This window comes from Gallus gallus, chromosome 18 (assembly GCF_016699485.2).
Source record: "Gallus gallus isolate bGalGal1 chromosome 18, bGalGal1.mat.broiler.GRCg7b, whole genome shotgun sequence".
NCBI classification, from domain to species: Eukaryota; Metazoa; Chordata; class Aves; order Galliformes; family Phasianidae; genus Gallus; species Gallus gallus.
This window is the reverse complement of record NC_052549.1, coordinates 784,443-797,202: the sequence shown is the minus strand read 5'-3', so window position 1 is coordinate 797,202 and position 12,760 is coordinate 784,443. Positions and strand designations below refer to the sequence as shown.

Genomic DNA, 12,760 nt, shown 5'->3' with positions numbered 1-12,760 from the left:
GCAGATTTATAATATGAAGCTGTGTGCACTGACAGCGAGTAAGAAATCTCATTTACAGTCTTTTCTGTCTCATCTCCCTTAATGCAACAACTGGATTACATTTACAGAAAGGATAACAAGAGATATTGTTGTGTATGATATGTAGGTTTCTTTGAAAGTTATGCTTCCTATTTATTTCCATGGAAATTACAACAGATACAAAGAGCACAGTAATGCTATTTGATTGAGTGAATTTGCAGCTACAGCACACTTTTTTCATGCATCATGGGCCAGTGTGATAAAATAAGAGATGTTACTTTTGGTGCAGCCATCATGCTAGGAACAGATAAAATAGTTCTTACTGTAATGGAAAACAACATCGGTCCTCGGATGATCCACCAGATTCCCATGTGTTCATTTGTTCCCCAGCACCTGCAGAATAATTAAAAAAATAATTATATTGTTTTCATAGAAATAAATAAGAAAGCTTAAATAATGCATGTACATATTTCAAAGGAATTGAACTTCTAGGCAGTATTCAGGAGAAACTGAATTATACTATGAAGAGTATAACCAAGAATTGTAGTTGTACATTTTTTGAAGATCTTCCTGCTAGAATTTTGAGAGAAGTTTCTGTAGGCTGCAAACCTCAAAACTATCTGGTGAATTCTGCCTTTGGATCTACACTACAGCTGCACGTGGCACGAAACTTCACAGTGGGACACATCTTACCCAAATTTAGTCACCTAAAACCGTAAACTGGAAATGAGTAAACCTGAGTTGTAACTTCTGAACTAAGAAGTATGCATACAGACTGTGAATGGAACAGAATAGTTCAGTTGGAAAAGATCTTCAGAGATCAAATCTAACTGCCTGATCACTTTTGGGCTAAGCAAAGTTAAAGCATCTTATTGAAGGTGTTATCCAAATGCATCACAAACATTGATAGGCATGGGGCACAAACCATGTCTCTCAAAAACCTATTCTATTGCTTGACCACCATCACAGTTAAAAAAATTTTGCCAAATATCCAGTCTGAAATCCCCACTAACACAGTTGCGAGGAAGCAGAGCCCAGTACCTATCTCTGTTTCTCCTCCTCATGGAGTTGTGGAGAACAATGCAGTCACCTCTTGGTCTCCTTTTCTCCAAAACAGACAACCTAAGTGTCCACAGCTACTTTTCACAGGACATGACTTCCAGCCCTTTTACCAGTGTTATTGCCCTCCTCTTTATGCTTTCAAGAACCTTAATATCCTTTTATATTGTGAAGACCAGAATTGTACACAATATGCAAGGTGAGACCACACCAACACTGAATATAATGGGAGAATTATCTCTTTTGACAGGCTGGCTACAATGTGTTTAATGCACCCCAAAATGCAGTTTGTCCTTTTGGCTGCCAGGGCATACTGTAGGCACAATGCACATTGAGCCTGCTATCGACCAGCACTTTTAGGTCTCTTTCTGCAGGGTTGTTCTCTGGACATTCATCTCTCAGTCCACAGCTGTGTCTGGCATTATTCTATCTCAGGCACAGAGCCTGGGACTTGCTTTTCTTGGACTTCGTGCCACTGATGATCAACTTATGTAAATCCATCTGCAAGGCTACTTGACCCTGCAGAGAGCCTACAAATCCTCCCACTTTAGACTCATTAGCACACTTGCTGATGATGCATTGTACTCTTGCATTCAGATCACTGATAAAAATGTTGAACAGTAGCCCTAGAATTGGGCTCTGGGGAGCCCTGCTAGTGACTGTTCACCAAACAGATATAGCCCCATTCAGTACAACACTTTGAGCTCTAGCATTATGCCAATTCATCACTTCGTGTGGTGTCAACCTGTTTATCTCACAGTTGGACAACTATTCTAGAATGAAGCCATAAAGAACAGTATCAAACAGCCTTACTGAAATCCAGAAAGATCATGTTCACTGCCTTCCCTTCATCCACCAAGCAGAATACTTTATCACAGAAGGAGATGAAACTACTAAGGTAATATTTTCACTTAATGAATCCATGTGGACTATGCCTGATAATAGTTTTGTCCTTAAACTGCCTTTCACATCTCCCAGGCTAATCTCCATAGCTTTTCCAGGAACTGAGGTTAGAATAATGTGTCCATAGTTTCCTGGGTTTCACATGCACTTTATGTAGATGAGTGTAACATTGGCTGTCTTCCTGTCAGCAGGAAAATGTGTCCTTTTCTCCTCTACACTTCTGATTTGTCCAATGCACATATTCACTATCTGGTGCTTGATCTAGAGACTGGCAACCCTGCCCACAGCAGCGGGGTAGGAATGGATGATTTTTTGACGTGCCTCCTAACCCACAGCCATTCTATGATTCTATGATTCTTTTTTTGCCAATTAGCTTGCTGTAAACCTGTGGAACAAGGGCTTGTCATTTAAGACCTGTATAACCTCTAATTCTACGAGACTATAATAGTGATTCGGTTCCTGATGTTGTTGCTTAATAAGTATATGGTTATTCCAAACAACACTCTTTAGGAACCACGAATAAAAAAAGAGAATAAAAGAAAATAAATCTTACATTAAAAACCAAGTCTATGTGACACCAGTAGAATATCGAAGACCAGAAGACTGGAAAACTGATGGCTACCAATGCAAGTTACCCTCAGCAATTAATTCACACTGAATACATTCATTTAACTTCAACTTTTTGTGAATATCAGATTTTGTCATTATCTACTATAACTAATATTTTTTTCCAATCTGGCATTGAACGTTAATAAAACTCAAACCACAGATGGTCTCCTTTTCTTGCTAAGACGCTCTCAGGGAAGATGTTTGTGCAGGAAAATTGCCTCATGTGAGTGAAAAATAGATACAGTAGTTTTCATTTGAGAAACAGTGAATGCTGATTTTTCTTCTTGATTTACGTATAATTGAATCCATGAATTTCCAGTAGTTAAATGTGAAAATAATAAAATGAACCTTTAAAATCTAGCAAGTCTTATTATGTGCTGTATAATCTTAATATAATCCAATAGTTAATAGTTTTGTCAATTACTGTCAAAAGCTTCTAGAAAAAAATTAAGCAAACTGAATACCATTATTCTAAGACAATTTAGCTTAGTCACCTACCCTGTGTTCTCTAGTTTTGATCTGCTTATTCCCCAGGGGGCGACAAACAGAATAGGAACAGCTGTTAAAAAAAAGAGAAAAAAAAAAAAGAAAAAAAAAAGGTATTACAGCTAAGCTTGCAGAATGGTTCGTACAAAACAAAGACACACTACAATGGACCCTGGTGCAAAAACAAATGATTTTCAGCATTCTACTTAGATGTTGTACAAAAATGAACCTGTTCCTGTTTTTCCCCATTTGCACCTCAACTAAAATAAGAAAATTCATGTATAATTGAATATCACATTTTCAGTGTGCAAATTGTATGTACATACATAAATACATAAACGTTGCTGATCAGTCTAAATTTTCTAAGTCCCCAATGTAGATAAACCAGAAGAAATATGAATACTTCTGCAGAAGCCACCAAGACTACTGGGACCTGTCGTGCATCATGTAGAAGAAAAGACTGAGAGAACTAAGTGTCTTCAGCCTTAAGAGGAAAAGTTTAAGAGGAAGCTTACTTCTGTCCTCAATATTAACGACAGCAGAAACACATAGAGCAGGAGGTGCACAGAAAAGGAGTGGTAGAAAATAGGCAAGAGCTGTAGCAGGCAAAGTTCAGATTAGGTATAAGGAAAATATTCATCACAATTAGAGCAATCAATCATTGAAATGCAGACACAAATGAGTAGTGGAATTTCCATTCCTCCAAATAATCAGAACTCTACTGGTTTTGAGCAAACTCGTATAACTTTGGAGCAGGTGCTGTTTTGAGGAAAGGGGTTAGGACATGGGAAAGTTCAAACTTTCCAATGAAACACTAAGAGTGAAAATATTTCAGTCTTATGGTGGTCATTTTCAGTGAAGTTTTGGTGCTTTGCTTTGTTTTGTTTTGTTTTGTTTTGTTTAAGAAGCAGAGGTTCTTTCTGGAAAACCATTTTATTAAAAATAAACCAAACACATTTCCATACAAAAAATATGTTTGTCTGAACAGTGCTCACTAGGTCTAGCAATGGGATGAGACCAGATGATCTCCAGAGTTCTGTTCCTTCTTGTCTTCTTCCTTTAGTTCTAGGAAGAATGTAGATATTACCCACACAAATTTAACTTGGTTACATAAAATGAGTCCCTCTCTCTACCAGATAGACTAACCTTAAGACATAGTCTAATTTAACATTAGAGATCAGTACATAGTTTAAGGACCAGTATATTTGTTTAGGAAAAGGAACTGATGTGTGTTAGTTCAGTAAAATTTGCCAGTTTATGCTGAAGCCCTGTTCTGAATCTTGCTTAAAGAATTGGTATTTTTCTACAGGAACAGTTCCTATTAATATATGTATATTTAATTCCTATTTATTCCTATTTATATGTATATTTAGTTCCTATTTAACATATGTATTTATTTAACAAATACATTCATAAACACAGGAAACATGGCCTTAACTGAAATTCACTTAATTCTAGAAATTATTCCAGGAGGATATTTGTTTCTTAGATGTTACCCAATTCCTATTTAAAATATCAAGAAATAGCACAGGTACCAAAAAGAAGTAAAAGGAACTGTCTTGTCTTAATTCCCTGTGATTGTTACAGTCTTGTACAACTTTAGACACCTGGAATTGAATGATGTGAATTACTGTCAAATTGACAAGGAATGTATAACAACAGCCTTTATAACAATAAACAAATATTTATTTTAAGCATTTTATTTTTTTTTCCATTCCAACTGTAATTATTATGATTTTAATCTTAGCTGACATTTTATTTGTTTATCGTTGTTTGAGTCTAAACAGATCTTTAAAATTTACCTCTTTATCCTGGGTAGAGATTTTAGTATGCAGTAAAGCAGAGAAAATATGGTATTATTTATTTATAACGATGTAGTCATCCACTACAGTTTAATCCTTCAAAAATAATTTTCCTTAGTACATTTTTTTTCCTTTTCTTTTTTTAAATATATGTATATATATATATGCATATATGTATATACAGATATATATGTATCCTACAGTCCTGGATATGCAATTTTACATTTGAAAAAGTAAATTGAATGGTGTTAGTGAGTGAGCTAGTAAATCTACAGTGATAAAAGCTTTATGATCAGCAGATGTTCTTATGGTCATCCACCCTATCATCCTCCTCAGGTCAGTGCATCAGCTATGAATCAGTATGTCCTGCACCAAACCTACACATTGTCTAAAATTACATCTTTAAATCTTCATAAAAACCTTCTAAGACTTGCAAGTTACATGGGTAGATTTTAGATAATTATTGGGAATTAGGAAATCTTGACTTTCCCTTTTGTTCAGGATGTATAGAGAATTATGCTAGGTGAGAAACAAACACAATTGTCTGATTACGCGCTACTCTCAAGAGAAAGGAAAATAATTTACACAACATTGTTCAAATGCTTGTCACTGCCTTTATGTTGTCTTTCTTCCATGAAAAATGCCTGAAATACAGGATCTGAATCATGTAGTGTTTTGAACTGTCCTCTAATTTAAAGTACACTTTAGAGCTTCAAGAAGCTTTGCTGAGCTCAGAAGGTGAATACATAAAAGCAAAGTGTTTAATGTGTAGACATCTTGACCACATAGATGCTCTAATTCAAATGAAGAAATTGAAGGTGCTGATAGTGCTTTAATATTCTACGCTGGTAGAGAATATCACCAAATGTAGTACATTTTTCTTCTCATTCTATTAGGCTATTGTTCTCAGTTAAACCAAGAAATTACCTCTATCTGCAAATCAAACTGAGCGGCAACTAACATGTCACTTCTGATATACTTCTACTGACAAATGTTGGTTTCAGAACAAAAATGAAAGCTTTTTTCCTCTTTTCATTTCAAAATATTCACCAATGACTTGAAAAAATACCACAGAATCAAGAATTTTGAAATTGTTAGGTACTCACCCCATCCTATCACTATGTATGTCTGCAGCAGTCTTCTTTCTGAGAGTACAGCAGTAATCAATAATGTATGCAGATAAATTCCTTCTACTAATAGCCAAAAATAATTTGCTCCAACAAAATAGTGCATGAAAAACTGAGCGGCTCTGCAAATGATTAAAATCTGTAGGAATGAAAGACCAGGAACCACTGTAATACAAAAAAGCTCTGACAAATCCTAATTTTCCCTTGTTACTTCAGCAATTATTTTAAAATCAGTATGTTGCTGTGATACGTATGTATTTCAGGCATATGTCTTTCAAGATACTTAGCTGCTGTTATTTTGGGAGATCTGGACTTTCTGGGAATTGAGGTAAACATACTGATGCAGTTAGGTTGGATATGTCTCTGCCTTTGAAGAAAAAAAGGGTAGAACCAGAGTTCAAAAAGCATTCGGTGAAATGTCAGACCTATGATGCGGTATTAGGATAGTGTGGAACCAGGAGTTGGATTTGATGATCCCCCATTGCAGAGGGGTTGAAACTAGAGGATCTTTAAGAGTTCCTCCAACCCAAGCCATTCTATAGTTCCATGATTCTATGATCCTTGTGGGTCCCTTCCAATTCAGGGTGCACTATGATTCTGGAAACCACTCAGAGTTCATGCCAGGCATTGATACTTGGGAACAAGAGGAAGCACTGAGGAATAATAATTTTATTGTTTACTAGAAGATAAGTGCTCCTGGCATACAAGCAGATCAGCAGATCTGTTGGAGCTGGTCCAGAGAAGGGCCATGGAGATGCTCAGAGGGCTGGAGCACCTCTCCTATGGAGAAACGCTGAGGGAGTTCATCTCGTTCAGCCTGGAGAAGAGAAGGCTTCAAAGAGACCTCACTGAGGCTCTTGAGTATTTAAAGGCAGATTATAAACAGGAGCAAGGCCATTTTTTTACATGGTCTGATAATGACAGGACAAGGGCAATGGTTTTAAACTAAAAGAGGAAAGATTTAGGTTAGCTGTTAAGAGGAAATTCTTCACCCAGAAGTGGTGAGGCCCTGGCACTGCTGCCCTGAGAGTTGTGGGTTCCCCATCCCTGGAGGTGCCCAAAGGCCATGGGTGGGCTCTGTGCAGCCTGAGCTGGGGGGACAGCCAACCCACAGCAGGGATGGGGATGGGGGGGCTGTGAAGTCCCTTCCAGTTCAACAATATGGGATTCTGTGAAAGTGACTCTACAAGGCCTGTTGCATTCAATACTGATTCTGAAAATTTGCACATTTTCCCAGTACTGAAAAGCCTTTGAACTATGTTTTCCCCTTTGTGTAATCACAGTAAATGCGTTGGTGGTAACATAGTGTTAAATGCAATATTTGTGTACACTGCATTTTGCTATGCATACCTAGAATGAATAAATCACAGAATCACAGAATCACACAGAATCACAGAATGCCCTGGGTTGGAAGGGACCTCAAGGATCATGAATCTCCAACCCTCCTGCCGGGCAGGGCCACCAACCTCCCCATTTACTAGACCAGGTTGCCCAGGGCCGCATCCAACCTGGTCTTGGTTTTGTGATCTTTTGTTGTCTATATTCCACATCAGAACATCATGCAGAACAGTGGGAGTTAAAGAGTTAATGTTCTGGTTCCGTGTTACCGCCTTTTGGGGCATTTTGGGCTCCCGGAGGGGAGGGGCGGTATCCCTGGAGGACTTGGCGCGAAGAAGTGAGGTGGAGCTTCGGACTGGAGCTCAGCCGGTGCTGGTTGTACCTCTGGCCGTCTCAGCTCGCCGGGGAGGAAGAGCACGTGCTTCCCTCGCACTATCGTGGTTTGACTCGTACTTTGGGTACTCTTGTCTCTCTCATTTTGTTTGATTTGGTTAAATTTAGTAAAATACCGTTCCTCCTCAGATTGCTGCCATTGTGTTTTCTCTTGGTTAAAACTATCTGCGAGCTCTCTGCCCCTTCCCCTCTCCCGGAGTGCGCGCGCGCGTCCCGGGGCCGGCCGGGTCACGCGGCAAGCCGGCAAGCCGTTCATAGCCCTTCCTTCTTTTTCCTTCGCTCCTCTCTCTCTCCTTTTTTTTTTTTTTTTTTTTTTTTTTTTTTTTTTTTTTTTTTTTTTTTTTTTCCTCCTCCTCCTCCCGGTGCTTGTGCCCCCCTGTCCTGGACTTATATCTAGGATAACCTCGTGACAGAGTTCTTATGTAAGTGCTGAATAACTCTATCGAATTCTTCCTAAAGCTACAAGTGTGAAAAAATTGTTCTGCTTAAGTAGAACTGTCTAAACATATCTATGGATTTTTCTTTAGTATGTTTGTTGTTGCTGTTTTTTTAATGAGTGCATTATAATTTATCAACGCAGATTTTCCAGACTGCCTGAGATTTGATTCTCAACTAACAAACACTTTAATACTTGGTGCCATATGGCAAACTTCTAAATAAGTAACTGTGGTGGCCACTGGGAGGACACATTTACTATTAGCAACAAACTAAGAACTTACCTCAGGACTGAGGTATAATATCCATCCAGTTTCATCATTTGGTCTTTTGGAGTAAATCTTGTGAAGTACAGTGTCTTTAATAAGAATGGCTGTGGCACGCAAGATGAAAGATGCAAATAAATTCATATGGATGTAGTTTCTTGTGCAGTGAAGTTTTCTGTGGGGAAAAAATGTGTAAATCCTCTGGAGTATTTTTAATTCAAAGAATGCATGAATGAAAAATCCCGTTATAGTCATTTTGTTGCCATCAATTGATTTTATACAGGAATTTCCTCCATAACTTACATCAGAAATAATAAATCCAACTGTACAAAAACAACAATATGCATATTATGTTTTATAATTTAAAAATGAATGCAAATTTGTACTAACCTGAGTAAAGAAAGAATAAGGAGAGCTAAGACAAGTGAGATGAGAGAAAAACAATATCCTATGGTGTATAACAACTGTAGTGTGGTAAGTAATTTATGTTCTTCTTCCTAGGAAAAGAAAAAAAAAGAAAGAGTAGCTTTGTATATGTATATGCAGGCAGATAAGTACAGGTATGAACATAAATCAGAAACTTTTGAGTCCAACTTATTCATGTTGCAGCAGAGCCAGTGCAAATTTCTGATGTCTGTTCCCTGCATTTCCTTATGAAAACCTTGTGTGAGAGACACTGGAGAACAGACTAGGTTTCTTCTCAAATTTGAAGGCATTCATGGTCCCATTTCCAGATTTCTCTTGCATAAATCCAATTTTGAGTCTTAATGACTATTAATCAGTAAAATAATTACATAAATTAAGTGGATCTTAACGTTTAATAACTGCAGAGTGAACTCCACCTATGCACTGAAATGCAGTCACTGTGTGATCTGGGGACACAAGATACACATCGGTCTTGTGAATACAATTTTCAGAGTCAACTGTATCTATAGAGTCACTGAAATAGACTGCTTCTTAATACTACACAGGTGTTAAGAAGTTCTATCTGGACTGGGGTTTGTCTGGCAACAGCTTTGCTATTAACTGTGTGAACTATCTACTCATACAGCCACTATCACACTCTCCTCCTGCCAGATAGTTATCTCTGATCAGTATATGCTAATAAGCACTATCTGGATAGCAGAGTGAGCTGTGCCTGCTGGTGGAACCCTTGGAGAGGATGCCCAGAGGCACAGCAGGAGATTCCCAAAGGATGTTCCTTAGTCACTCAGCTCCATGAAAACATTCCAACAGGATGAATTATATTGGCTCAAATCTGAAGCAAATGAAATGAAGTTGATTCATCAGATGTGGGTGGATACAAGCTCTGGGCTATTCCTAATAGCTCGTGACTTTTGACTAAACATAATTACATGGTGTAAACAGATATTTAGGCTTGTTTGGAAAGCTGGCTAAAGCTTTCAGAGAAACCTCATTCTCTTGTTGTCACACCTGATGAATTAAAGTGGTAATCTTCCACCCACAAATTTACAATCCAGGATAGTCAACAGTCTGCAGAAAAACTAAGTACTCCAAGTTTATCACACTTGAATAAACTGTGAGGTTGGAAAACCATATACTTGCTGTATAAAGAGTGTACTAAGATCTTGGTAATCCTGAAATAATCTTGCTTAATAAATAATACATGATCAATAAATTACTAATAAAAATATAATCAATAAAGTAATAAACATTAATAGTGCTTACCAAAGTAACAAAAGCTAAATTAATAAAGTGTTCAGTAGTAATACTGCTCACCAGATTTCATTTTGAGATCAGCAAAGCCAAGCAGTATGGCAAAAGAAGTTAAAAGAAGCTGAAACCAGTTCAGTTGCATGTTTTACTGCTATCTGAAAACACTGCATTCATCGCGAGCCATTACACAGCTGGGCAAGGTGGCAAGGCATCAGGATCCCTGGTTTCCAGCTTAAACTGCTGTGCTAAAAGGCTCAGGAGGTCATGGGGGGTTGGGAGTCTGGCTTTGGCGGACTTCCAGTCTTCCAAGCTATTTGTTAGACAAGTTGCAGGTTTTTTATTTCAATTTTATTAGGAGGGATTCAGCACATGTGAACGCTGGACTCTAAACAGAAAACAATTTGTCTCATCTAAAGCAGGAATCTCCTTAATCTTTATTCCTCTGCTGCTTCTTAGCAGTTTTCAATTTGGTAATCCAAATGAAATCTGAACATCTTTTGCAGGTATTCAACAGAAATATTTTATTAGTTATTCAAGAAGGGATTAGGAAGATTAAAGTATTAAACCACAGTATAAAACATCATGCTTACATTTTTTTGGAGATTATTTTTCTCAGAACATTCTGAACTGTCACGCCAAATGTCTGTGGAGTTTTCCTTTGTTTGCCAAGTTCCTTCATCTAAGCAGACTCTGTATACGTTTCCTGCACTTCCTGAAAGTAAACAGAGGTTTAGTCTTAACGGTGAAAATAAAGATTTCACTTTTCATGAACATTTTAAGGATTTCTCCCTTATACCACAGCAATAAACCCTCGCTCAAATGCAGACAAGCAAAAGAAAAAAAAAAAAAACAGAACACCAAACACACATTTTATTTTGTGTTTGAGAATATATTTTTCATATTTGAATAGAAGAAAGTAGGGTGGATAGCCAGTGTCACCTCAGTGTTCAAAAAGGGCAAGAAGAAGGATCTGGGAAACTACATGCCATTTAGCCTCACCTCCATCCCTGGAAAGGTGATGGAGTTACTTGTCCTTGGTGCCATCTCCAAGAAATTAGAAGAGAAGAAAGTTATCAGGAGTAGTTAACATGGATTCACCTAGGGGTAATCATGCTTGACCAACCTGGTAGCCTTCTATGGTGGCGTCACTGGCTGGGTAGATGGGGAGGGAGCAGGGCATGTTGTGCACCTTGACTTAAGCAAGGTGTTCGTCATCATCTCTCACAACATCCTTGTTATGAAACAAGGTGTGGGATAGGTGAGTGGATGGTGAGGTGGATTGAGATCTGGCTGAATGGCAGAGCTCAGAGAGTTGTGATCAATGGCACAGAGTCTTGTTGGAGGCCTTTAGCTAGTGGTGTTCCCCAGGGGACAGTGCTGGGTCCAGTCTTGCCTTAATATCTTCGTCAGCGACCTAGATGAAAGGACAGAGTCCACCCTCAGCATGTTCTGATGATAGAAAGCTTGGCTGACACACTGGAGGGTCGTCCTGCCAATCAGTGGGACCTGGACAGACTAGAGTGTTGGGCAGGGAGGAACCTTAGGAGGTTCAACAAGTGAAGAGGACATGTGACGAGTCCTACACCTGAGGAGGAATAACCACGTGCATCAGTACAGGACAGGTGCTGACCTGCTGGAAAGGTGCTCTGCAGAGAAGGACCTAGGGATTCTGGTGACCATCAGGATGACCATGAGCCAGCTGCGTGCCCTCGAGGCCAAGAAGGCCAGTGGTGTATAGTGCATTTCAAAAACTGTAGCCAGTAGGGTGAGGGAGGTTATCCCCTCTGCTCTGCTCTGGTGAGGTCACATCTGGACTACTGTGTCCAGTTCTGTGTTCCTCAGCTCAAGGCAGACAGGGAAAGATGGTCAGGGCCTGGAGCATCTCCCTTATGAGGAAAGGCTGAGATACCTGGGGCTGTTCAGACTGGAGAAGAGAAGGCTAAGAGGGGATCTCATAACAGTTGTCCATACAGCAGCAACCACCAGAGTATCTAATTTTACTTAAAATGTCTGGAACTGAGAGAAGTGGAGCACAGTTTGCTGTGATGGTGCAGGAGCTTTGTGTGAGAATTGCCTGTCAGTGTTCAGTGCACATTTTATGATCCAACATGTAGTGGAGTTTTAACAGATTCCCCAAGCAGGAAATGACCTCTACATTTATGAGCATTTTGGCATACTGTACAGAGATGAAGACTCTTTAACAACATGATTTATACAATATGACAAATATCTCTTTAAAAAGTAAAAGCATATCAGAGGAAGGAAAAGTTCCTGTCTAGGACAAAAAGCTAAGGGATCCCAGAAGTCCATGTCAGATCAGGTCAGGAGGGATCTTAGGGTTTATGTTATTTAGAGAACCACCTTCCTAAGCTTTCATTCCTAAATTGCTCTGTTGTAGTGTGGTCCCACTCCATTGCTAGGCTAGCTCTAAAGGCAGTAAATTGACCAATGCCAGATACAAAGCAAGGGAGATGAAGGAATGCTTTGTGAGCTCGTCTGTATTAGCATTATGGAGAACTCTGGCAATACTTTGTAAACTCTAATCTTCAGAACAGTCATGCAGGAACCTGACTGTGAGGATGGGCCTTGGTATTCAAGAGCCAGGAAAAGGGGCTAAAATTAATGTCGACCATAACTGGAGCAGATA

At 38.9% G+C, this 12,760-nt stretch overlaps 1 protein-coding gene across 5 annotated transcripts in view; it reads right to left on the bottom strand.

Annotated features, from left to right (window-relative positions):
• Positions 1–12,760, bottom strand: part of GLP2R (glucagon-like peptide 2 receptor) — a 43,718-nt gene that overhangs the window by 19,979 nt on the left and 10,979 nt on the right. For all 5 annotated transcript variants that reach the window (XM_040649525.2, NM_001163248.1, XM_040649524.2 and 2 more), the window contains 6 exon segments: positions 10,704–10,825; positions 8,827–8,933; positions 8,455–8,611; positions 5,984–6,143; positions 3,088–3,148; positions 342–411 (listed from right to left, as the gene is read on the bottom strand). In XM_040649525.2, coding sequence (XP_040505459.1) covers positions 342–411; positions 3,088–3,148; positions 5,984–6,143; positions 8,455–8,611; positions 8,827–8,933; positions 10,704–10,825 — 677 coding nt within the window.